Source organism: Triticum dicoccoides, chromosome 4A (assembly GCF_002162155.2).
Source record: "Triticum dicoccoides isolate Atlit2015 ecotype Zavitan chromosome 4A, WEW_v2.0, whole genome shotgun sequence".
Lineage (NCBI taxonomy): Eukaryota > Viridiplantae > Streptophyta > Magnoliopsida > Poales > Poaceae > Triticum > Triticum dicoccoides.
In genome coordinates this window covers 679,051,722-679,077,361 of record NC_041386.1, presented here as the reverse complement: position 1 = coordinate 679,077,361, position 25,640 = coordinate 679,051,722, and the positions used below count along the sequence as shown (strand labels likewise).

The 25,640-nt window shown below is 41.9% G+C and overlaps 2 protein-coding genes across 2 annotated transcripts; one reads left to right on the top strand and one right to left on the bottom strand.

Annotated features, from left to right (window-relative positions):
- Positions 1–3,697: 3,697 nt before the first annotated feature.
- Positions 3,698–4,834, bottom strand: LOC119284069. The gene is made up of 3 exons (XM_037563357.1): positions 4,337–4,834; positions 3,821–4,202; positions 3,698–3,720 (listed from the first exon to the last, which is right to left on the bottom strand). Exons 1-3 carry the CDS (start codon positions 4,832–4,834, stop codon positions 3,698–3,700), a joined length of 903 nt encoding a protein of 300 aa, XP_037419254.1.
- Positions 4,835–8,977: 4,143 nt separating this feature from the next.
- Positions 8,978–11,077, top strand: LOC119289699 (probable indole-3-pyruvate monooxygenase YUCCA11). Its single transcript, XM_037568953.1, has 4 exons — positions 8,978–9,633; positions 9,757–9,975; positions 10,063–10,185; positions 10,895–11,077. The coding sequence occupies exons 1-4, from the start codon at positions 9,025–9,027 to the stop codon at positions 11,075–11,077; spliced, it is 1,134 nt and encodes a 377-aa protein (XP_037424850.1). The 5' UTR covers positions 8,978–9,024.
- The last annotated feature ends 14,563 nt before the right edge of the window (positions 11,078–25,640 follow it).

The window sequence follows — 25,640 nt, the reverse complement described above, 5'->3', positions numbered from 1 at the left end:
ATTGAAGTTGGGGGGTGTATATTAGACTAGGGCTATAGTTGAGGGGGTAATATGCACTTCTCTCTTCCAAAATTTTTTATGACATGCATTAATATTTTGCTAGTTAAATGTGTGGTCAAACTTTGACCCAAAATACTATGCGGACAAAGAAACCTAGATGTAGATAGTAACTAGTGACAGAGCCAGCAAGGGCGAGTTGGGGCCATGGCTCCTCCATGCTGGAAAAATAATCCTCAAACCACTCCTATAATGTCATCTATAAATCTCTAAATCTTATATACCTAAATAGTTCATCCTCACTAAATCAAGTATCTTAACATGAAACTATGCCAATTCATCATGCTACCATGCATACCTCACAAAATTTAATCCTCTCATCATGCAACTATACCACTCCACCATGTCATTATCCATGGGAAAAGACCCCCCCTAACAAGCACCATGCACACTACTCATACTCAATTAATATTTTACAACTATATAATAATCCAATATAAAAAATACATGTACTTTGGTTTCAATTCTCATACATACCTAATAATAAAGGGGCTATTGCTTCTGGCGGTACGTCCTGAAAATTGCCCCCAAAGTTGTAGATAAAAAACGTTTCACACAGGGTAATCCTCCTATACTGCGCTCTGTGCGCTGGGGGAAGACACAGCGTGCCCGTTTTGGGCGGCCCTGATTTTAGTTTTCTTTTCTTTCTTTTCTATTTAACTTTTTTCTACTTCAAATAATTTGGGAAATCTAAAAAGTTCCAAAAATTGAAAAAAAATGAGAATTTTGAAATAAAATTTTTAATACATCATCAATTTTTTGTGGATTCAAAAAATGTTCGTGATTATATAAAAAATATTTGTTTATTCAAAAACTGGTCGAAATTGTGAAAACAAATGTTCAGGAAATAAAAAAATGTTCATGATTTTTTGAAAACTTAGTGTATTAAAATGTTAATGAAATTGAACAAAATTTCACCAATTCGACAAATGTTCATGAAGGAAAAATATTTTAAAAATTCAAAAACTGTTCGTAACTTATAAAATTGTTTATTCATTCATAAATAGTAGTTGATTAAAAAAATGTTCGTTAAATCAAAAAAATGTTTGTCAATTTCAAAAATTGTTCCACCAATTTCGAAAACAATGTTTGTCCATTCTAGAAATGTTCGCCAATTCAAAAAAATTGTTAAAAAATCACAATTTTTAAAAAATGTTTGCAAATAGTATAAAATTAAAAAAATCACAATTTTTTTAAAATGTTTGCAAATAGTATAAAATGTTCATGAATTGAAAAAATGTTGTTGATTTTAGAAAATATTCAAAAATCTGTAAAAGTGTTCATGAATTTGAATAATGTTCGCGATTTCAATATGTTCATGAATTTTTAAAAATGTTCATAACTTCGCGAAATTGAGAGTGATAGTGTATCTTGGTGATGCAGCAAGATGTGATCATGACAATTGGAGATTATGATTTTTTATCTCCCGTTTCAATGCACGGGCCCTTTTGCTAGTATTGCTGATACAAGTATTCTTCTTTCATACCGCGGGATCTCATAGAAATAACTGCATTCAATTCACACAACAACGCGCGGTGTATCTTGTTTGTAACTGTTTGGCTCCTACGACTAAAAATTAAGCTCTTCTCTTCTTGTCTTGCTGTACGCCTGTACCCAACTAGTATGAACTTGAACATAGCTTTTGTTTAAAAAAAAAAACACTTGAACATAGCTTACATCCCTATCTGCCACAGGCCGTTGTCACGCTGAATGATGTGGTGCTACCGAGTGTGTGACCATATATACCGTCGTCAGAATTCGGAACAAGAAAAAACATCACTGGCAAATGCTAGCCATCTGATAATTAACAGTACATATTACAGTATCAGTTACACACTTGGTTGCCTGTGTGTGCCTCACAGACATTCTTAAGCTTGAGGGGGTCAAATTTCCCAATAGTAGTAGTAAGAGAGAGGAGCAAATTCAGTTTGGTGAATTTGCTTTAAAAAACTTGTGACCGTTTCTTTTTCACGAAACCCCTATCAAATACTCCCTCAATCCCATAATATAAGAACGTTTCTGAAACTACACTAGTGTCAAAAACGTTCTTATATTTTGGGACAGAGGAAGTACGATGGATCTCACGCGAAAGAGTGAATTACTAAAGAGAACACAACGCAGCAAAAGAACAACCAAATGACAGCAGCAAACATCTGAACTCAGGTGCTCAGCTCACAGCAAGAACCACCAGATCAGGGTTGATATTAAAAGATGCTTCATCTAAGAGAAACCCAGCTGTTCACACAGGTTCTGAAGTTTAGAACCGCAAGGGCAGAATAGATAGCTGAAAGCCTGAAACACACGAGCTGCTGGGTTTTTAGGTGTTGTTCTGAATTCTCAACAATCTGTTGCTAAAACAAGACATTAAAAGACAAAGGAGGCAGCTGATGTACAAAACTTGAAGGTGTAGTGTGTACAGTATAAACTGGAGTAGCTTTCATGTAGAGCTCCTGGATAAAATCTGAATCTTGTTCACACATTAGAAACCCCTTTCCTGCCCCCTTGGCCGACACACAAAACAGCATAACTAAAAGCACCATCGATAGCTCATAGGAAGAACAGACCGCGTTTTTCATTTACACGCGAAATGCATAGTCTAAACGGAATGCAGGACCATCAGCTCGCTGCAAAAACCTCTACATTTTCCAGTTATCATAAAATGCATGATCTACAAAAAGTTGCAGAATTATCAACTCATTGCAGGAACCACACAGTGAAAATCGCATCACAACGATGAATGTCAGAAGAGTGACACTGCAGCAACTATAGTATGACCAGCATCACTACAAAATTGTTCAGCCCTTGGAGGTAAAAAATTGACAGGGCTTACCCCTGCCCTGTCAGGGGAACAGAGCAAATTTAACTAGCAGAAGAAACACGAGTGTTGCCGAGTTTTCTCAACCTATATTCCCATAGGCAAAAGTAGGCGTCCAGTTCTGCCGTCATCGCATCCGAGGCGGCGAAACTTGTGAACAGGTGAACTTTCAGGACTCCTGCTCCGATCTTTCTCTACGTGCGTCGACATCGGGGTGTCGCAGCTCGTGATAGACTGGATCAGCAGAAACAATGAGGCAGTTAGGCGGCAGCCAAATAATCGATAACAATATAATGATAACATCATGAAGGCAAAACCTGAAACAATATGATGTGCAGAAAACTAAGATTCTATGCACTATCTATTGTAGCAGGATACAAGCTGAATTTTGTTCACTGGATAGTAACTTAGTATATTCTCTGCAAAGATGGAGTGAGATGACTGAACTTGGTTGGGCATTTCAGATTAGTACTATCTTCAAAGTTCAGACCAGCTGAATTATCTGAATCGATAAAAGGAGTGCGGAAGCATGCTACTAGGTTCAGAGTTCAGACCATCTACAGACTGATAAATCCACATGACATGACACCTACGACTATATCCATTCAAAGTTTCAGACAGGTCCCAATCCTAACAAAACCTATCATTATATCCCTTTCAAGCATGATCTCAGATTAGCACTCCACCAAAGTAAGATTCCGAATGTCATGTTCATACAGTAAACAGTATCTACTTCTACACCAATATCTGTGCATTTCTCACCAAAGAAGATCAGTAGGAAGTAGGAACTAGGAAGAACATCAACTATCTAAATCTCAGAGATCATCAATACAGCTCATGTACAAAACCTGAAGGCAATACAGCTCATGTGCAGAAACGAACACATTCCATTTCCACATCTGAATGTCATGTGCAGAAGTTGTGACATGGAGAGAGGGAGGCTCTGACCTTGGGTCCCGGAGAGCGCCACGATAATCTCGAGGGTCTCGCCGTCGCCGCCGCGTGGCAGGTCGACGACGAGCGGGGTGAGCCTCCCGTGGCGGCCGGCTCGGACACAGATGTCGAAGCCGTCGGGCAGGTCCGCCTCTCCGAAGGAAGGCACCACGTGACGAAGCCGCGGGGCAGGCCTCCCGTTGAGGACGCGGACGCGAATGCTGAGTTCCTCGCTCAGGTGGAAGACGGACCTCCCGAGGAACGGGAAGTTGTGCCAGCCGTTCTCCGGGTACAGCCCCTGGGAAAAGCCGTTCTCGATGAAGAACCGGATCGTCCGCCATGCATCCCGCTCTTGCCGCCCGAAGATGATCCCGGAGAGGCGCCCCTGGACGCGGATCTGCAGCAGTCGAGTCGCAAAGAACAAAGAAGAGTCATGGCACAAATATTGAGGAGATCAAAGAAGCACAAATGCGACCGGGAATTGCAATTGAGAGGCGAGAAGAGTCATGGCGGGCGAGCGAGCGAGCTCACCGGAATCGGGGGTGGAAGGGCAGGCGCGCCCTCTCTGCGGGGGATGCGCTCGACAGCCCAGCGCGCCATGGTGGTGATGTAGTCGCCGTCGACGCTGACGCCGTTCTTCCAGCGGCGGTACCTGCCGTTGGCCCGGAGGTAGTGGCCGCCGACCGTGCGGAGCATGACGTCGCCCTGGGAGCCCGCCCTGACGGCCTCCCACATGATGTCCGGAACCACCGGATGGTCGTAGTCGCGCTGCTCTGCGCGTGAGCCGCGGTGGCCGGGCGGCGCCGGCGCGGCCGTGTTGGCGGCGAGGTAGCGGCCGTAGGCGGCGCTGTGCAGGAGCAGGTGCACGCCGCGGCCTCCGTTGGGGCGGAGGTGCACCGCCCACGCCGCGTTCAGCGAGGCCCGGCTCCGGCGGAGGACGACGCTCTCCCCGTCGTCGGCGGCGTGGAGGTACCCGCCGAGCGCGCGGCTCCGCAGCCGCACGTGGTGCCGGTCTGGGAACTGATCCATCGGTCGCCGGCGATGGAGGGCAGAGGAGGTGGGCGCTGCGCGGTGGAGGGCGGTGGGGATGAAAGGTTCTTGGTTTGCAGGGGCTCCGGCGACGGCGAGGCGGAAGCTGTTGGTTGAGGCGGTTACACTGGGCGCCAATGCGAGGTATTTCAAGGTCGCCGTCCCGGGCTTTGGCAGAAGGTGGGCCTGCAGGCTGTTTTCCCGGCCCAACCCACACAGGGTCGCGCCAGTCACCACCAGTGGTACCGCTTGCTACCCTGGTGTGCGGCATTTCCTATTTGGCGCCACAGGCGCCAGTTAACGTGCATTTCGTTAAGTGGCGCCTGTGGCGTCCGTCAGTGGGCCGGCCCATCTAGGCGCCGGTTGACGATTTTTTTAAATTCTATGAACTTTTTTGAGATTGATGAAATTTTTTGAATATTGATGAATTTTTTTCGAAATTTAATGAACATTTTTCTTGAAAATGGATGAACTTTTTTTAATTTCTATGAACACTTTAGAATTTAATGAACTTTTTTCAATTTAATGAACTTTTTTTAGATTGATGAACTTTTTTGAATATTGATGTATTTTTTAGAAATTTAATGAACATTTTTCTTGAAAACGGATGAACTTTTTTGATTAGTGAACTTTTTTTCAGTTCCATGAAATTTTCTAAAAATACATGAATTTTTTTTCAATTTCTATGAACTTTTTTCAAATTTGATGAACGTTTTTTTCAATTGGAATGAACTTTTTTTCAAATTGATGAACTTTTTTCAAAATTGATGAACCTTTTTTAAAGATATGAACATATTTTTTCAAACGGATGAACTTTTTTTCTTTAAATCTGTAAACCTTTCTTGATTTTATATTTTTGTTGTTGGAGGTTTTTTCTGCAGAGTTTCAACAATGTTATATTCTCTCATGCCCTCCAGTTGTTTCTGCGCGAATTGGTTGTAACCTTGTTGTTTTACGAATATAAGCATGTTGACCTAAAAAAGATTTTGATGTTTGTCTTTCTTTGTCTTTGTGTAATTGTCTGACATGAAATTATGTGATGTGATGATTGGAGCCTTATTGTTTGGGCGAGTTGGGCTCTCATGACGCCAACAGCCAGTCTTCTCCCCCATTCGTCGCCCACCACCCACCCCTAGATCCGTTGAGACGCGCCGCCGCTCTATGTCCCTCATGCCCATCTGCTTGTTGACATATGTTGAGCCCTACAGTGTGGGGCTCGAGGTCGTTTTGGGAGAAATATTTGACTTCGAACCCATTGCGAAACGACCATGGATAGCGCGCGGTCGTTTGTCGACCGTCTGTTCCTAACGGGTCATTCGATGGAGCCAGATCAGGCGTTGGATCGGGCAGCGTAGGAGGCGTCGTTGACCCCATGGGTTCAGCGGGAGAGGACAGTGGGGCCTCCTGGTCAAGGGCGTTAACATCCCTCCTTCTTGAGTCGCGGCTTGATCCCAGGCGACAAAATTTGGGAAACGGTCTTGGAGCATCACGCAATCTTCCAAGATAGTGCCCATCGCTGCATTGCCAGACCATTGCACCTTGACTTGTTCCACCATTGAACCATTCTTCTGGTGCCACATCAACTATAGTTCTTCCACGGAAATTTCTAGTTCGTCGGAACATATAGGAAGTTCAGGAGCAACAACCGTACCAGGGAGAAGTGCTTGTCAGAGTTGTGAGACATGAAAAACATGATGGACTAAAGCTTGTGGTGGAAATGGCAGTTTATAGGCCACATTGTTTATCTTCTCGATGATGGGATAATGCCCCTAGAACTTGGAAAAGAGCTTATAGTTGGCGCAGGGGCAACCAATGTCTGCACATATGATTACAGCTTTGGGAAGACACTGTCAGCCATCGAAAACTTGTGAAATGAGCGTTTCTTCTCATCATTGAGCTTCATGTATTGGCAAGCACGGTGGAGATGCTGCTGGAGCAAGTGTTGGACGACTGAACGCTCTTCGCGCCATGTTTGCAGCAATGACACTGATCGTGTTGTATCCGTTGTAATTCCCAAGTGCTTAGGCTCATGACCAGCTTTGAAAGGAGTCATTTCAATAGCAGATTGGTGTGAGGAGTTACACCAGACCTATGTGAGAGGGATCCAGAAGCTCCAGCAGCGAGGATATGCATGAGTGAAACATCGCAAGAAATTCTCTATGCATTGGTTTACACACTCTGTATGGCTGCCTTTCTAAGGTGGGTGTGATGGCAACATTAGGGTCTAGGAGTGGGAAAAGAGAGTGGAGGAGGAGGGGTGGATTGTGCGATGGGGAGGGGTCAGGATTGTTTTTTGCGTGGTGCCGGGCTATCAAATCCAACATGCCAGACTCAAGGAATCTAAGCAAAGAGGGAGTGGGATGCTTCTATACACCCTTTGGAACATCTGTAAAGAGCGGAACCGCCGCATCTTTTATGGCACGTGCATGAACCACATCGAGGTGGCGGCCCTGACTTTTGAAGATATCAACTAGAGGGCGATGGTTTTTCCTACGCCACAAGCCAGCAAGGGTATTGGTTAATTTGCATGAATGTGTGTCGGGGAGTTTTCACCAAGTTCCTTCCAAAACCATATCACCCCTGTACATAAACCATCTACTTTCTTCTTCTATACAAAAAGGCAATGTTCTCACCTGTTCGGGAAACAGAAAATTTCACCTGTAAGAGCCGATGCATTTAGATTTTTTTGAGCCATGAACTATAGAACAATTTTTATATGGTGTATTATATAAATAAATAAGCATACAAAATATTTACAATAGGGACAGAAGTCACCAAAAGCCTAAAGAAATCTTAAAACATGTTTAGACCGATCTTCGTTCTTGCGATGGAAGGCCAATCACTCAGCAAGCCATCCAAAGTGTAGGTCGGTGCCCTCATCATCTATCCTATCTCTTGAGAGTAAAGCCATAACCTTACCTACTACACACAAACACGCGCTTGCAGCCGCGCACACACAAACAAAAGCATGGTGCACCTGGTTACTGTTTGATACACATTTTGTGGGTAGCCATACACGTGTGCTGATAGTAAATAGTAATAGTAGATATCTTAAAACCAGCAAACAACCAAATATTTGCACACTATTGGCTACGTATGCACATGTTCATGTACTCATTAGATAGTCCATATTTATAGGTTCAGTTTCATACTTTACATCTTGCTATTTCAGTTTCATACTTTACAACCTGGTTTCAGTTTCTTACTTGTACTACATAAGTTGATAAAGGAATTAATACATGCATGCAAATAGCAACAACAACAACTAAATTTGTTCATACATGGAAGCCCAAAAGTTTAGTTTATGTTAACTTTCAAGAAAGACAGTCTCTTTGTAAAGTGATCACTTTTTAGAAAAGTGTATTGAGCAACGTACAACAAACATACCATTTTCGATATTAACACACTTTCTAGGTGCCATAAAAAACATACTTTCTGGGTTGTGCTGAACATGCAAAATGAGGAGATATTCTCATCCACCAACTCTTTGCAACATGTGTGTTTCCTATATATTTTGATTTGTATTTCTTTCATCAATCGGCATAGCTATTCCAAAGTGCAAGATACAAAAAGAAGCATCTCACTTGAAACTTAATTATACAGTAGCATGTATATATGCCAATAAAATCAATAATTTTATATTTCAAAAAAATTAGTTATTTTGTTTACTCACGGTTCAATGCTTTCACTATTCTTCACATCAAATACTTGACAATTAATTAGAAAACATGGAAAATATTGTTCGATATCATGTACCAGTACTTCTCATTAATTCATGGAATAACTTTAAGGCAATTTCTAATTATCTTATTAACATAGAACTCTTTGTTTGAAAGCACTTACTAATCAGATGTTTGAATATATGCTTATATCGACAACAACAACATATATTTATCAATTTTACAAAACTATACTATTGTCTGTGAGAGGTGCAGTTTGCTCACATGTGCAAAACAATGTCAATGCCTCACATAGAGACAACTAGACCAATAAGTGTAAAAGAAGGAGACAAGCAAGTGAAAGAAGCCATATAAGGAAGAAAGAAAGAAGCCACTAAAAGTAATATGTAGTAACGCTTGATATTAGTATATATAAATAGCTATAGGTGTTACCAAAACACATATCAACAAGGACAACTTTAACACAATAGTGTCCCTAAATTGATTGCACACCTATATTCAAGTCTTTTCATGGAGAAGGTAGAGGTTTTCATCGTCGGAGCAGGTCCTTCTGGGCTTGCCACAGCAGCATGCCTAAGCAAACTCTCTATACCATATATCATTGCTGAGCGTGAAGATTGTGTTGTGTCGTTATGGCACAAACACACATATGATCGCCTCAAGCTCCACATCGCCAAAGAGTTTTGTGAGCTACCCCACATGGCATACCCAACTGATTCGCCGACCTACCTTCCCAAAGATCAGTTTTTAAGGTATATGGAGGATTATGTCAAGCACTTCAATATATCCCCAAAGTTTAATACTACAGTTGAGTCATGCATGTACGATGAGGTGAGAAAATGTTGGGTTGTCACGACACATAACAAGGTGGATGGCCCAACTATGTATGCATCCAAGTTCTTGGTTGTAGCAACAGGTGAAAATAGTATGGGATATGTTCCAGAGATTGTTGGCCTACAAAGCTTTCCTGGTGAAACAATCCACTCATCAAATTACAAGTCTGGAAATGATTATGTTGGGAAAAGCGTTCTTGTTGTTGGATGTGGGAACTCTGGCTTTGAGATTGCACATGATCTTGCAGTGCATGGAGCTAATACTTCCATCATTATTCGTAGTCCGGTACGTAAATTTCACGATCCCACTTCTATTATTTTCTTAGTTTTTTCTCAGAAAAATCATGGTTGAAGTTCTACTAAACAAGTTCTTACATGGGTAATTGTGAAGTTGCATGTTATGACAAAGGAGTTGATCCACCTGGGCATGGTACTCTCAACGTGGCACCTTCCACTGAAGCTTATAGATCTTATTCTTATGATCCTCGCATATATCTTATTAGGTGATTTATCAAAGTATGGAATTGTGAGGCCTAATATTGGTCCACTCACCCTAAAAGCAAAAACTGGTCGGTCTGCTATCATAGACACTGGCACCACTAAGCTAATAAAAAAAGGTGATATCAAGGTGAGAGCAAAATCATGCTTATAAACAAATATACACATACTATATGGGGAATGTGATAGACTAATTTAAAAATATTTTGTATGACAGGTATTCGGTCCAATATCATGCATTCGAGGAAATCTCATAGAGTTTGCGGATGGGAATGAGAGGTACTATGACGCTATTGTGTTTGCCACAGGTTATAAAAGCACTGCCAATATATGGCTCAAGGTATATAGACAATCATTTCAATTTATCTGAAAGAACACCATTATTATTATTTATATATAACATCATAGTAATATGAATAATGTATGATGGTAAATAAGTCAAACCAAATTTCTAGCTTAAAAGGACAATCGGTTTCAACTTATAGTCATACTAGTATGCAGGTATGTGCACAACATGTCAAATCTCAATTCACGGATACAAAGCTTGCTTGCTTCAAGCACTGCACCTTGGCATGGAAAGCTTCATTGAGTCAATTGTTGTAGCCGTTCGATTTTGGATGTAAAGCTTTACATGTTTAGAATTAGTATCTTATACTATAACCAGCTTAAAGAAACTCCACCAGAACTTTCAATTCTCGTTGACATGATTAGTATGCATGCTGCAGATTCTCACGATCCAGCAGCCAATACGTGTGCCATGACCAGCATGCATAGATGGATTACAGCTGACAAGTGAACTTTACCTACACTGGAATATAGCAATGGTTCTAGAAATTAGTAGTACCTTTGCTATATTGTAGCCTGTACTTTAGCCACAAATCCCAACATTTTGAGCCATACCATGGACTCTATGAATGGCAAGCTGCTTTTTGGTGTTGAGATTCAAAAGTTTAAAACTCATACACTATATATAGTAGTATAGAAATTTTCTCCAAACATTGTATCATATTTTTTAAAATATTCTTATAAAAATATTTTAATAAATGCAGAACGACATGAGTATGCTAAATAGTGATGGCATACCCAAAAATGACTTCCCCAACCACTGGAAAGGTGCAAATGGACTCTACAGCGTCGGCTTTGCAAGGAGGGGATTGGCTGGTATTGCACATGATGCCAATATTGTTGCAAGTGACATCCATACCAATAAGGAAATGCCATATTTTAATTAGGCTCTCCTAGTACTTCATCACATTTTCTAGATCATTCATCCTGAAAATGATCTCTGAAAATGCAATAGCTTGGTTTGTTGTTAAGTGTTTATTTTGGTGAAGTTGATTTTATTGAAAGGGATGCAATAATGTATTATACTTGAAGTATTGTATTGTACTTTTATTGTGCCAACTTTTTGTGTGGGGGTTCTATCATGTTGACATGTGTCCACTAATTGAAATGTCTTTAGATATTTGTTTTGTGTTGAAATATACACAAATCTTTATATTGTTGTTTGAGCAACCTTATTAATCTCTACAGGAACTAGTACCAACAGCACGTAACTAGAAACAACAAACTCGTAAGACATAAGAGTGGATTTATTTAGAGAAAACCTATTTTGTTGTAATCCACAAAAATTCTCTTCAAAATACCCAAATAGAACTAAGAAGAAACTAAGCCATATTGTTTGGTACTTTTCCTAAGATAACATGAGGTCGTCTTGAGAGGCATGTTACTTTTCCGTAGAACATGAACTACATGGCCGGTTTAAAAAAACTATGATAGTCTATAAGTCTAAATATCACCCATGTTTTTTTTGTACCAAGCCATCTCTGATATGAGCTCTATTGCATACTTTTATTTGGAACTACATTCAAAGTAATATTAATCAAGAATTAAAATAATCCTTCTTAGGAAAAGGTGGCATTGTACTATTGAAACACGTATTTCTATCATTACCTGGCTTAAAGAAAATATTTGTTCTAGTTTGACCGCTCCCCTTGTCCATAATTGTTCTCCTTGCCTTCACTTTGCAACATACCACGAGGCATCTCCAGCATTAGGATTTGAGTAACTTTGTTGGTTCAAGTGTAGTGTCGATTCTTATCCTATTCTGTAATCCAGTTTGAGCAGACTAGCTCCCCTATTCTGTAATCCAATGTCGAGATAGATGAAGAAAGAGTGGTGCCAGGGACGGGCAATTAGAGTTTTCATTGTGGAGGGGCAGTGAAGATTTATTATAATAGTTCATGAATAAAGAAATACTGACCGAAGGGAAAATTGAAGGGTATGATTTCAATAGACTACACAAATGGGTCAAATATAGCGGCCGACAAGTGATTACCTTCTAGGACAATCTATCACCAACTAGCCAAGTTAAGGTCTGTTTGTGATAACCATCTTGCTGAGCCTGAGAGTCGATATCACTGACGGCTCTGGAGTGGCCGGTCAGTGTTAAGGCTCATCACTGATGCGTCTTCAAGGTCGGTATGTGATGAGGGGACTATGCTATTTGGATCTATAGTAGTGAAAGTGCTACAAAGGCCCAAATCAGTTGCCCCCCACATGCCTTGGAGGGAAAGCTAACTCGAAAGAGGAGTCCTAGGAGGACTCCACCACCTAGGTCGACTAACCGCTCGACCTATTTATAGGTAGTAGGGGGTGCATATATAGGAGGGCACTAGAAGCCTCTCACATTCGACACTTTGAAGTCGCAACCCTCTCTCTTATGTAGATTCGATCTATATCGGAAAGCAACTAGGTTGTTTATCTATCTAGTTCTTCATGTAGTTTCTTCGTGCTGTTCAACGGAGTGTTGCAGTACTATTAGACTGGTACACATGGATACTTTGGAGGTGTCTTCTTCCTTTTCGACATCAGATAGGCGGATTTTTCTACAGAAAATTCATGCGACTCGAAGCTATACCATAGGTGTGGGAATCAAGAATATTCACCAGCCCTTCTTCCTCTTCTGCTGCATTGATCATTGGTGATATCATCATTACATGTACCTCCATAGTCTTCCTGGGCTTGTTTGTCCACGTAGAATTTTTGTTGTGTAGCACATCCCGCTATAGTTTCTATCATGGAAAAATCTCCCACCAAAGCACTAACAAATCCCTTAACACTAGAACTCCAATGTCGGAGGTTATTACTTGGTTCCAAATTATTTCATGCCTATTTCTCTCTGAACTACTCAATTTCTCACAAATCTTCTGCTTGACAAACTTCAGTAGGTGACAAACAATATATATCTATTTGCATGGATGTCGTATCTATACATGACATGATGGCATATTCATATAAAAGTAAGGAGCTCTTCTAGAATTCCTAGTGCCATGCCTTGTAGGTACGGAGTCGAGTGCAGATAAGAAAGGAATCCTACGAATAGAAGCAAATTGATTAAGAGGTATCTTTCCATAGTTCGGTGCAATCTAGGGGACCACAACATATTGATGCCGACTTAGAAGCCAAGATAGGATGCATATAAATGGACCCATATGCCAAAGAAAAGAACAAGTAACTTGTGAGCTATAAAACGCCAATAAGATCTGCCAAATCTGGGTTAGTTCTTTTAGCCACAAACTCATCTCATAGCCATACAAATTTTTGTAAGAAGATCATCTCAAGGCAAGAAGTAGGGCATTTATCACATTAGGGTCCATAACCATGGTAATTTTTTATCTCATCATCTTTCAAGCTTGATTTCGTTCACCAGAGGGAACATATCTTTGAACTAGCCTCTTGATTGTAATGATTTCCTTTTTTCCATCATGCTGCAGTCAGATGCCATCCTGCTCCTTGATCCTCAATCTCAACCATTCAATCATTTAGCTGCTTCTCATGAATAAGTTGAACTTAGTTTGTTCGTGGTTTGGTCTCGATGCATTTTGGGATCACCTTCCTCACTTTGGTTCCGAGTTCCAAATCAGTGTGTGATATTGCTCCTTGGAGCCTCCCATCGTTTAAGGGCAAGTCATCGCTTCAATGTATCTAGGTTGACATACTGACTGCAAATCGCAACACCAACCATAAACACCTAACAAGGGCATAAAGTCGCAAGGTCCAAGTCTGCCTAGATCTCACCTGAGAAGAACATCTCCGATTAGCTCATTTTTCATGCAAGAGACAAATAACTATTGATGGGCAGGGCACCCTGGTGCTTGAGCTGTGCTAATCAATTCAATGTCGTTGGGTCACCTAAGTCAAAGCCATTGTCAATTACGCACAACATGATGAGATGATTGGAGCTCTTGGTCTTTCTCCATGCATAGAAATTAAAGTCGATCCACATGTCCTTGCATATGCTTCGAGAGTAGAATCTAAGATTGCTATCGTGAAGGACCTCATTGAGGATCCCGCGGAAGGCATTTTCCTAGGCGAGATTGATTTCAGTTTTTTTGCCTAGATGAGCTCAATATAGCGCCATTGTGGGTGCTAACTATAGATTCACAATTCGCACTGATCATGTATTAATGGTTATATGTAGTAACATGAAGTAATTTGGGTGATATAGGGAACCCGCCATGATACAAAATGATATTTAAAATACGCGAGAGATGGTGTACCAGTGTGTAGGACTGCAATGCAGGTAGTAACCATAGTATCTTCCCCACACATATACATCGTCATGTCCTATATTTGTCTTATACAAATATGATATTCACTTGAATATAGGTATGTTTTTGTTAAAAGTACCATATGGGCGTGAACATACCTTACGAACCTATGAGTGCCTACGATCTATCAACCCAACACATAGTCATTACAAGGTATGTACTCGGAGGAGTTAAGGGTGTACACTACTTTATATTACTATCATATTCATGCATAGAAGATATACCCTAGTTTGGTCGCGAGATCGGATAGAATTTTATTGTATTGAAGATTGTAGACTTATCGATGGAGAATGCACCTCTATATAAAAGGGTAATCAATATCTAGTCCTACTAAAGACTAAAGCCATTATAATAGCCACTCTCATAAGTTCTAGCTTGTAGATGCAATTTAGGTTGTATACTATATACGCATCTTATAAATAAACGCTCATTGCAGGAAGTACTACTATCACCAATCTATGAGACCTAAATGTGCATAAACATTGTTTTTTGTCTTCGGCAAGACCACTTTGACTTCTATGCCATTGCAACACAATCACAATATCATCAGTGATGTATCTCTAGAGCCCGGAAGTGAAATATGCTTTCTCCACTAAATAGTGACAGCAAAATGTATCAGGTTTGCACAGACAAGTATAATGAATCATTCTATTCTATGAATTATTATTAACTAAACTATTCTATTTATATTATCAACATAAAAGGGTAGGCGTTGTGTGGATTATATGTAACATGCTCATTTTTCACCTTAGTGAAAATCTGGATTCGGCATGAACTCAAGTTGCCACTCATAGTAAATAATCCACCACCTCCACACCTGCGTGTAACCAACCCGATGACTCTCCTCCCTCATCTCATGATTCCACCAATCCATACCTAGCTGATATTTAGCATCTTCTTGTCACTAGTGGTTCCTAATATGCGAATCCATGGCGACAATGTCACACCGCCTTAACTTCTCTCCCGTTAGGGTATCTCCAATCCCAAAACCCAAATGGACAAGCCCATTTATCCACGTACCTAACACTAGCCCCATGCCCGAATTTGCCTACTTTTTCCTCTAAGTCTTGAATTTCATCAATTCGCAACAACCAAAAGCAATTCGATGATACATATAGCACTTCCAAAGGATTGGAAGATGAATTGTGCATGACGAACAATTCAACATGTCAGCAAATCAAATAAAGTTCATACCTTCACATTCTAAGGCCTTCTTGTTGGTGTGACACTTTTGGCGGTTGCATGCTCCGCGGGTTCGGCCCGGTGGTGGCCGCACTTGTTGGCCGTTACGACAAGTCGAAGGTGTCCAACATGGATAGTTCCATGGGTCTAGGTAGATCTGTTGCAGTGGCGGCAACATGTGAGGTGGGTGTGATGGAAATTTCGAGGTTTAGGAGCGGGAAAAGAGAGTGGAGGGGGAGGGGTGGAGTGTGGGATAGGGAGGGTCTGATTTTTTTACGTGGAATCGGGCTGTCTGGTCCTATGTGCCAGACTCGAAGAATCTAAGCGGCGACAGAGTGGGATGCATCTATACACCCTTTGGAACATCTAGAAAGATCAAAACCGTCACATCTTTTATGGCACGTGCATGAACCATAGCGGCGACCCTGATTTTTGAGGATATCAACCAAAGGGCGGCTTTTCCTAAGCCACAAGCCAGCGAGGGTATTGGTTAATTTGCATGGGTGTGTGTCATGGGTGAGGTTTTTTGCCAAGTTCCCTCCAAAAACATGTCACTCCATGTACATAAACCGTCTATTTCTTCTTCTATACCAAAAGGTAGTGCTCCTGTTGGTCCGGAAAAGGAAAATTCACCCATACGACCCGACTGAGACAAATAGGTGCAGAATGGAAGAGCCATTTGGATGCGTTTAGACCGATTTTTTTAACCATGAACTGTAGAAAAATTGTTCTACGGTGTATTATATAAATAAATAAGTGTACATTACAATAAGAGTGATAGAAGTACAATAGTGACAGAAGTCACCAAAGTCCTAAAAAGCTTAAAACATATTTAATTAGATCAATCTTTGTTCTTGTTATGGAAGGCCAATCACTCAACTAGCCATCCAAAGTGTAGGTCGCTGCCCTCCTCGTCTACCTACTACACACAAACACGCGCGCGTAGCCACGCTCACAAGAACACAAGCACGGCACACCTGGTTACTGTTAGATAAACATTTTGTGGGTAACCATATACGTGTGCTGATAGTAAATAGTAATAGTAGACATCTTAAAACTAGCATACCAACAAATATTTGCACACTATAGGCTACGTAAACACCTGTCCATGTACTCATTAGATAGTCCGTATTTACAGGTTTAACTTCATACTTTACATCTTTCTATTTCAGTTTCATACTTTACATGTTGCTACTTCAGTTTCATACTTTACAACCTGGTTTCAGTTTCTTACTTGTACTTCCTAAGTTGATAAAGGAATTAATACATGCGTGCAGATAACAACAGTAACAACTAAAATTGTTTATACATGGAAGCCCACAAGTTTAGTTTATGTTAACTTGTAAGAAAGACAATCTCTTCATAAAGTGATCACTTTTTAGAAAAGTGTATTGAGTAATATACAACAAAAGTGCCATTTTAATTATACAGTAGCGTGTATGCTTGCCAATAAAGTCAAGAGTTTTATATTTGAAATACTACCATATGCACATCTAGTGCATGGCTTTATCCATTAAGAAAATTATTTATCATCCCATTTTGTGAAATTTCAGTTCTTTTGTTTACTCACGGTTCAATGCTTTCTATTCTTCACACTAAATACTTGACAGTTAATTAGAAAAACATGGAAAATATTGTTCAACTTTAAGGCGGTTGTTAATTATCTTTTTAACATAAAAATATCTTTGTTTGAAAGTACTTACTAATTGGATGTTTGAATGTACGGTTATATCAACGACAACGTATATTTATCAATTTTACAAAACTATACCACTATCAATGAGAGGTGCAGTTTGCTCACATATGTAGAACAATGCCATTGCCTCACATAGAGACAACTAGACAAATAGCGGTAAAAGAAAGAGACAAGCCAGTGAAAGAAGCAAGAAACAACATCCATCTAAGGAAGAACGAAACAAGCCACTAAAAGTAATACATAGTAACGGTTGATATTGAAGGAAATATGCCCTAGAGGCAATAATAAAGTTGTTATTTATATTTTCTTATATAATGATAAATGTTTATAATTCATGCTAGAATTATATAAACCAGAAACTTGATACATGTGTGGATACATAGACAAAACACAGTGTCCCTAGTAAGCCTCTACTAGACTAGCTCGTTAATCAAAGATGGTTAAGTTTCCTAGCCATAGACATGTGTTGTCATTTGATGAATGGGATCACATCATTAGGAGAATGATGTGATGGACAAGACCCATCCGTTAGCTTAGCATGTTGATCGTTCAGTTTTATTGCTATTGCTTTCTTCATGTCAAATACATAATCCTTTAACTATGAGATTATGCAACTCCCGGATACCGGAGGAATACCTTATCTGCTATCAAACGTCACAACGTAACTGGGTGATCATAAAGATACTCTCCAGGTATCTCCGAAGGTGTTTGTTGGGTTGGCATAGATCGAGATTAGGATTTGTCACTTCGAGTATCGGAGAGGTATCTCTGGGCCCTCTCGGTAATGCACATCATAATAAGCCTTCCAAGCAATGTGACTAATGAGTTAGTTGCGGGATGATGCATTAAAGGACGATTAAAGAGACTTGCCGGTAACAAGATTGAACTAGGTATGAAGATATCGACGATCGAATCTCGGGCAAGTAACATACCGATGACAAAGGGAATAATGTATGTTGTCATTATGGTACGGCCGATAAAGATCTTCGTAGAATATGTGGGAACCAATATGAGCATCCAGGTTCCGCTATTGGTTATTGACCGGAGAGGTGTCTTGGTCATGTCTACATAGTTCTCGAACCCGTAGGGTCCGCATGCTTAGCGTTCAATGACGATTTTGTATTATATGAGTTATGTGATTTGGTGACCCTATGTTGTTCGGAGTCCTGGATGAGATTACAGACATGACGAGGAGTCTAAAAATGGTAGATAGGTACAAATTCATATATAGGACGATAGTATTTGGACACCAAAAGTGTTCTAGGGGTACCGGGTACGTATCGGGTCACCGGAAGGGGTTCCGAGCAACCCCCGACAAGCTATATGGGCCTAATGGGCCAAGAGAGGGACAGACCAGCCCCAAAAGGGCTGGTGCGCCCCTTATAGTCCGAATAGGAGGAGAAGGAAAGGAAGGGAAGGGAGAAGGAAAGGGGAGGATTCGGCCTCCCCCCATCTCTTTCCTTCCCCCTCCGATGGATATGGAAGGGGGGAAGCCGACTTGGAGGAGGCGCCCAAGTAGGATTACTCCTACTTGGGGCACCCCTTGTAGCCCCTCTCCCTCTCCCACCTATATATATGTGGCGGGGAGCACCGCTAGAACATCAAACATTGATTCCTAGCCGTGTACGACGCCCCCTTCCATAGTTTACGCCTCCTGTTATATTCACGTAGTGCTTAGGCAAAGCCCTGTGCGGATCACTTCACTGTCACCGTTACCATGCCATCATGCTGACGGAACTCTCCCTTGACACTTTGCTGGATCAAGAATTCGAGGGACGTCATCGAGCTGAACGTGTGCAGAACTCGGAGGTGCCGTACGTTCGGTGCTAGATCGGCCGGAATGAGAAGAAGTTTGACTACATCTACCGCGTTGTTAAACGCTTCCACTGGTCTACGAGGGTACATGGACACACTCTCCCCCTCTCGTTGCTATGCATCTCCTAGATAGATCTTGCGTGAGCGTAGGAATTTTTTTGAAATTGCATGCTACGTTCCCCAACAGTGGTATTCGAGCCAGGTCTATGCGTAGATGATATGCACGAGTAGAACACCAAGAGTTGTGGGCGGTGATAGTCATACTGCTTACCACCAACATCTTATTTTGATTCAGCGGTATTGTTGGATGAAGCGGCCGGACCAACCTTACATGACCACGTTCATGAGACCGGTTCCACAGACAGACATGCAACTAGTTTTGCATAAAGGTGGCTGGCGGGTGTCTGTTTCTCCAACTTTAGTTGAATCAAATTTGATTGCGGCCGGTCCTTGTTAAAGGTCAAAACAACAAACTTGATAAGTCACCATTGTGGTTTTGATGCATAGGTAAGAACGGTTCTTACTAGAAGCCCGTAGCAGCCACGTAAAACTTGCAACAACAAAGTAGAGGACGTCTAACTTGTTTTTGCAGGGCATGTTGTGATGTGATATGGTCAAGACATGATGTGATATGCGTTATTATATGAGATGATCATGTTTTATAAAAGTTATCGGCAACTGGCAGGATCCTTATGGTTGTCGCTTTATTGTATGAAATGCAAACGCCATGTAATTGCTTTACTTTATCACTATGCGTTAGCGATAGTTGTAGAAGAAATAGTTGGCGAGACGACAACGATGCTACGATGGAGATCAAGGTGTCAAGCCAGTGACGATGGAAATCATGACGGTGCTTTGGAGATGGAGGTCAAAGTCACAAGATGATGATGGCCATATCATGTCACATATTTTGATTGCATGTGATGTTTATCTTTTATGCATCTTATTTTGCTTAGTACGGTGGTAGCATTATAAGATGATCCCTCACTAAAATTTCAAGGTATAAGTGTTCTCCCTGAGTATGCGCCATTGCGAAAATTCTTCGTGCTGAGACACCACATGATGATCGGGTGTGATAGGCTCTACGTTCACATACAACGGGTGCAAGACAGTTTTGCACATGCGAAATACTCGGGTTAAACTTGACGAGCCTAGCATGTACATACATGGCCTCGAAACATTGGAGACCGAAAGGTCGAACGTGAATCATATAGTAGATATGATCAACATAGATATGTTCACCATTGAAGACTACTCCATCTCACGTGATGATCGGACATGGTTTAGTTGATTTGGATTATGTGATCATTTAGATGACTCGAGTTCTTAAGTAATTTGATTAATTTAAGTTTAATTTATCATGAACTTAGTCCTAATAGTATTTGCAAATTATGTTGTAGATCAATAGCTCGTGTTGTAGCTCCCCTATGTTTTTTGATATGTTCCTAGAGAAAAACTAAGTTGAAAGTTGATAGTAGCAATGATGAAGACTGGGCTGTGATCCGAGGATTATCCTTGCTACACAAAAGAATTATGTCCTTGATGCACCGTTAGGTGACAGACCTATTGCAGGAGTAGATGCAGACGTTATGAACATTTGACAAGCTCAATATGATGGCTACTTGATAGTTTAGTTCACTATGCTTTACGACTTAGAACCGGGACTTCAAAAACGTTTTGAATAGCACGAAACATATGAGATGTTCCAAGAGTTGAAATTAGTATTTCAGACTCATGCCCATGTCGAGAGGTATGAAACCTCTGACAATTACTTTGCCTACAAGATGGAGGAGAATAGCTCAGCCAATGAGCATGTACTCAGAATGTCTGGGTACTACAATCGCTTGAATCAAGTGGGAGTTAATCTTACAGATAAGATAGTGATTGACAGAGTTCTCTAAGGAGGAGGAAGAGGTGTAGCAGGGGGAGGGGGCGCCAGGACTTCAGGGTGCGGCTGCCCCTCTCCCCCTCCCTTTATATAGGCCCCCAAGGGGGGGGGGCGCCGGCCCTGGGAGATTCAATCTCCCAAGGGGGCGGCGGCCAAGGGGGGAGGAGTGCCCCCCAAGGCATGTGGTGCGCCCCCCCCACCCTAGGGTTTCAACCCTAGGCGCAGGGGGTGGGCCTAGGGGGGCGCACCAGCCCACTATGGGCTGGCTCCCCTCCCACTTCAGCCCATGGGGCCCTCCGGGATGGGTGGCCCCACCCGGTGGACCCCCGGGACCCTTCCGGTGGTCCCGGTACAATACCGGGTGACCCCGAAACTTTCCCGATGGCCGAAATACCACTTCCTATATATAATTCTTTACCTCCGGACCATTCTGAAACTCCTCGTGACGTCCGGGATCTCATCCGGGACTCCGAACAACATTCGGTATACTGCATACTAATATTCATACAACCCTAGCGTCACTGAACCTTAAGTGTGTAGCCCTACGGGTTCGGGAGACACGTAGACATAACCGAGACGGCTCTCGGGCAATAACCAACAGCGGGATCTGGATACCCATGTTGGCTCCCACATGCTCCTCGATGATCTCATCGGATGAACCACGATGTCAAGGATTTGAACAACCCCGTATACAATTCCCTTTGTCATTCGGTACGTTACATGCCCGAGACTCGATCGTCGGTATCCCAATACCTCGTTCAGTCTCGTTACCGGCAAGTCACTTTACTCGTACCGTAATGCATGATCCCGTGACCAAACACTTGATCACTTTGAGCTCATTGTGATGATGCATTACCGAGTGGGCCCAGAGATACCTCTCTGTCATACGGAGTGACAAATCCCAGTCTCGATCCGTGTCAACCCAACAGACACTTTCGGAGATACCTGTAGTGCACCTTTATAGTCACCCAGTTACGTTGTGACGTTTGGTACACCCAAAGCACTCCTACGGTATCCGGGAGTTACACGATCTCATGGTCTAAGGAAGAGATACTTGACATTGAAAAAGCTCTAGCAAAACGAACTACACGATCTTGTGCTATGCTTAGGATTGGGTCTTGTCCATCACATCATTCTCCTAATGATGTGATCCCGTTGTCAATGACATCTAATGTCCATAGTCAGGAAACCATGACTATATGTTGACCAACGAGCTAGTCAACTAGAGGCTCACTAGGGACATGTTATGGTCTATGTATTCACACGTGTATTACGATTTCCGGATAATACAATTATAGCATGAATAAAAGACAATTATCATGAACAAGGAAATATAATAATAATGCTTTTATTATTTCCTCTAGGGCATATTTCCAACAGTCTCCCACTTGCACTAGAGTCAATAATCTAGTTACATTGTGATGAATCGAACACTCATAGAGTTCTGGTGTTGATCATGTTTTGCTCGCGAGAGAGGTTTAGTCAACGGATCTGCGACATTCAGATCCGTATGTACTTTGCAAATATCTATGTCTCCATCTTGAACATTTTCTCGGATGGAGTTGAAACGACGCTTGATGTGCCTGGTCTTCTTGTGAAACCTGGGCTCCTTGGCAAGGGCAATAGCTCCAGTGTTGTCACAGAAGAGTTTGATCGGCCCCGACGCATTGGGTATGACTCCTAGGTCGGTGATGAACTCCTTCACCCAAATAGCTTCATGCGCTGCCTCCGAGGCTGCCATGTACTCCGCTTCACATGTAGATCCCGCCACGACGCTCTGCTTGCAGCTGCACCAGCTTACTGCTCCACCATTCAACATATACACGTATCCGGTTTGTGACTTAGAGTCATCCAGATCTGTGTCGAAGCTAGCGTCGACGTAACCCTTTACGGCGAGCTCTTCGTCACCCCCATAAACAAGAAACATGTCTTTTGTCCTTTTCAGGTACTTCAGGATATTCTTGACCGCTGTCCAGTGTTCCTTGCCGGGATTACTTTGGTATCTTCCTACCAAACTTACGGCAAGGTTTACATCAGGTCTGGTACACAGAATGGCATACATAATAGATCCTATGGCTGAAGCATAGGGGATGACACTCATCTCTTCTTTATCTTTTGCCGTGGTCGGGCATTGAGCCGAGCTCAATCTCACACCTTGGAATACAGGCAAGAACCCCTTCTTAGACTGATCCATTTTGAACTTCTTCAAAATCTTATCAAGGTATGTGCTTTGTGAAAGACCTATGAGGCGTCTCGATCTATCTCTATAGATCTTGATGCCTAATATATAAGCAGCTTCTCCAAGGTCCTTCATTGAAAAACACTTATTCAAGTAGGCCTTAATACTGTCCAAGAATTCTATATTATTTCCCATCAAAAGTATGTCATCTACATATAATATGAGAAATGCTACAGAGCTCCCACTCACTTTCTTGTAAATGCAGGCTTCTCCATAAGTCTGCATAAACCCAAACGCTTTGATCATCTCATCAAAGCGAATGTTCCAACTCCGAGATGCTTGCACCAGCCCATAAATGGATCGCTGGAGCTTGCATACTTTGTCAGCGTTCTTAGGATCGACAAAACCTTCCGGCTGCATCATATACAGTTCTTCCTTAAGATGCCCGTTAAGGAATGCCGTTTTGACGTCCATCTGCCATATCTCATAATCATAGTATGCGGCAATTTCTAACATGATTCGGACGGACTTAAGCTTCGCTACGGGAGAGAAAGTCTCATCGTAGTCAATCCCTTGAACTTGCCGATAACCCTTAGCGACAAGTCGAGCTTTACAGATGGTGACATTACCATCCGCGTCCGTCTTCTTCTTAAAGATCCATTTGTTTTCTATCGCTCGCCGATCATCGGGCAAGTCAGTCAAAGTCCATACTTTGTTTTCATACATGGATTCTATCTCGGATTTCATGGCTTCAAGCCATTTGTTGGAATCTGGGCCCGCTATCGCTTCTTCATAGTTTGAAGGTTCACCGTTGTCTAACAACATGATTTCCAGGACAGGGTTGCCGTACCACTCTGGTGCGGAACGTGTCCTTGTGGACCTACGAAGTTCAGTAGTAACTTGATCAGAAGTACCTTGATCATCATCATTATTTTCCTCTTCAGTTGGTGTAGGCATCACAGGAACATTTTCCTGAGCTGCACTACTATCCCGTTCAAGAGGTAGTACTTCATCGAGTTCTACTTTCCTCCCACTTACTTCTTTCGAGAGAAACTCTTTTTCCAGAAAGGATCCGTTCTTGGCAACAAAGATCTTGCCCTCGGATCTTAAGTAGAAGGTATACCCAATGGTTTCCTTAGGGTATCCTATGAAGACGCATTTTTCCGACTTGGGTTCGAGCTTTTCAGGTTGAAGTTTCTTGACATAAGCATCGCATCCCCAAACTTTTAGAAACGACAGCTTAGGTTTCTTCCCAAACCATAATTCATACGGTGTCATCTCAACGGATTTAGACGGTGCCCTATTTAAAGTGAATGTAGCTGTCTCTAGAGCGTATCCCCAAAATGATAGTGGTAAATCGGTAAGAGACATCATAGATCGCACCATATCCAATAGAGTGCGATTACGACATTCGGACACACCGTTTCGCTGAGGTGTTCCAGGCGGCGTGAGTTGTGAAACGATTCCACATTTCCTTAAGTGTGTACCAAATTCATGACTTAAATATTCTCCTCCACGATCCGATCGTAAGAATTTTATCTTTCGGTCACGTTGATTCTCTACTTCATTCTGAAATTCCTTGAACTTATCAAAGGTCTCAGACTTGTGTTTCATCAAGTAGACATACCCATATCTACTCAAGTCATCTGTGAGAGTGAGAACATAACGATATCCTTCGCGAGCCTCAACACTCATTGGACCGCACACATCAGTATGTATGATTTCCAACAAGTTGGTTGCTCGCTCCATTGTTCCAGAGAACGGAGTCTTGGTCATTTTGCCCATGAGGCATGGTTCGCATGTGTCAAATGATTCATAATCGAGAGACTCTAAAAGTCCATCAGCATGGAGCTTCTTCATGCGCTTGACACCAATGTGACCAAGGCGGCAGTGCCACAAGTATGTGGGACTATCGTTATCAACTTCACATCTTTTGGTATTCACGCTATGAATATGTGTAACATTACGTTCGAGATTCATTAAGAATAAACCATTGACCATCGGAGCATGACCATAAAACATATCTCTCATATAAATAGAACAACCATTATTCTCGGATTTAAATGAGTAGCCATATCGTATCAAACGAGATCCAGATACAATGTTCATGCTCAAACTTGGCACCAAATAACAATTATTAAGGTTCAAAACTAATCCCGTAGGTAAATGTAGAGGTAGTGTGCCGACGGCGATCACATCGACTCTGGAACCATTCCCGACGCGCATCGTCACCTCGTCCTTCGCCAGTCTCCGCTTATTCCGCAGCTCATGCTGTGAGTTACAAATATGAGCAACGGCACCGGTATCAAATACCCAGGAGTTACTACGAGTACTGGTAAGGTACACATCAATTACATGTATATCAAATATACCTTTGGTGTTGCCGGCCTTCTTATCCGCTAAGTATTTGGGGCAGTTCCGC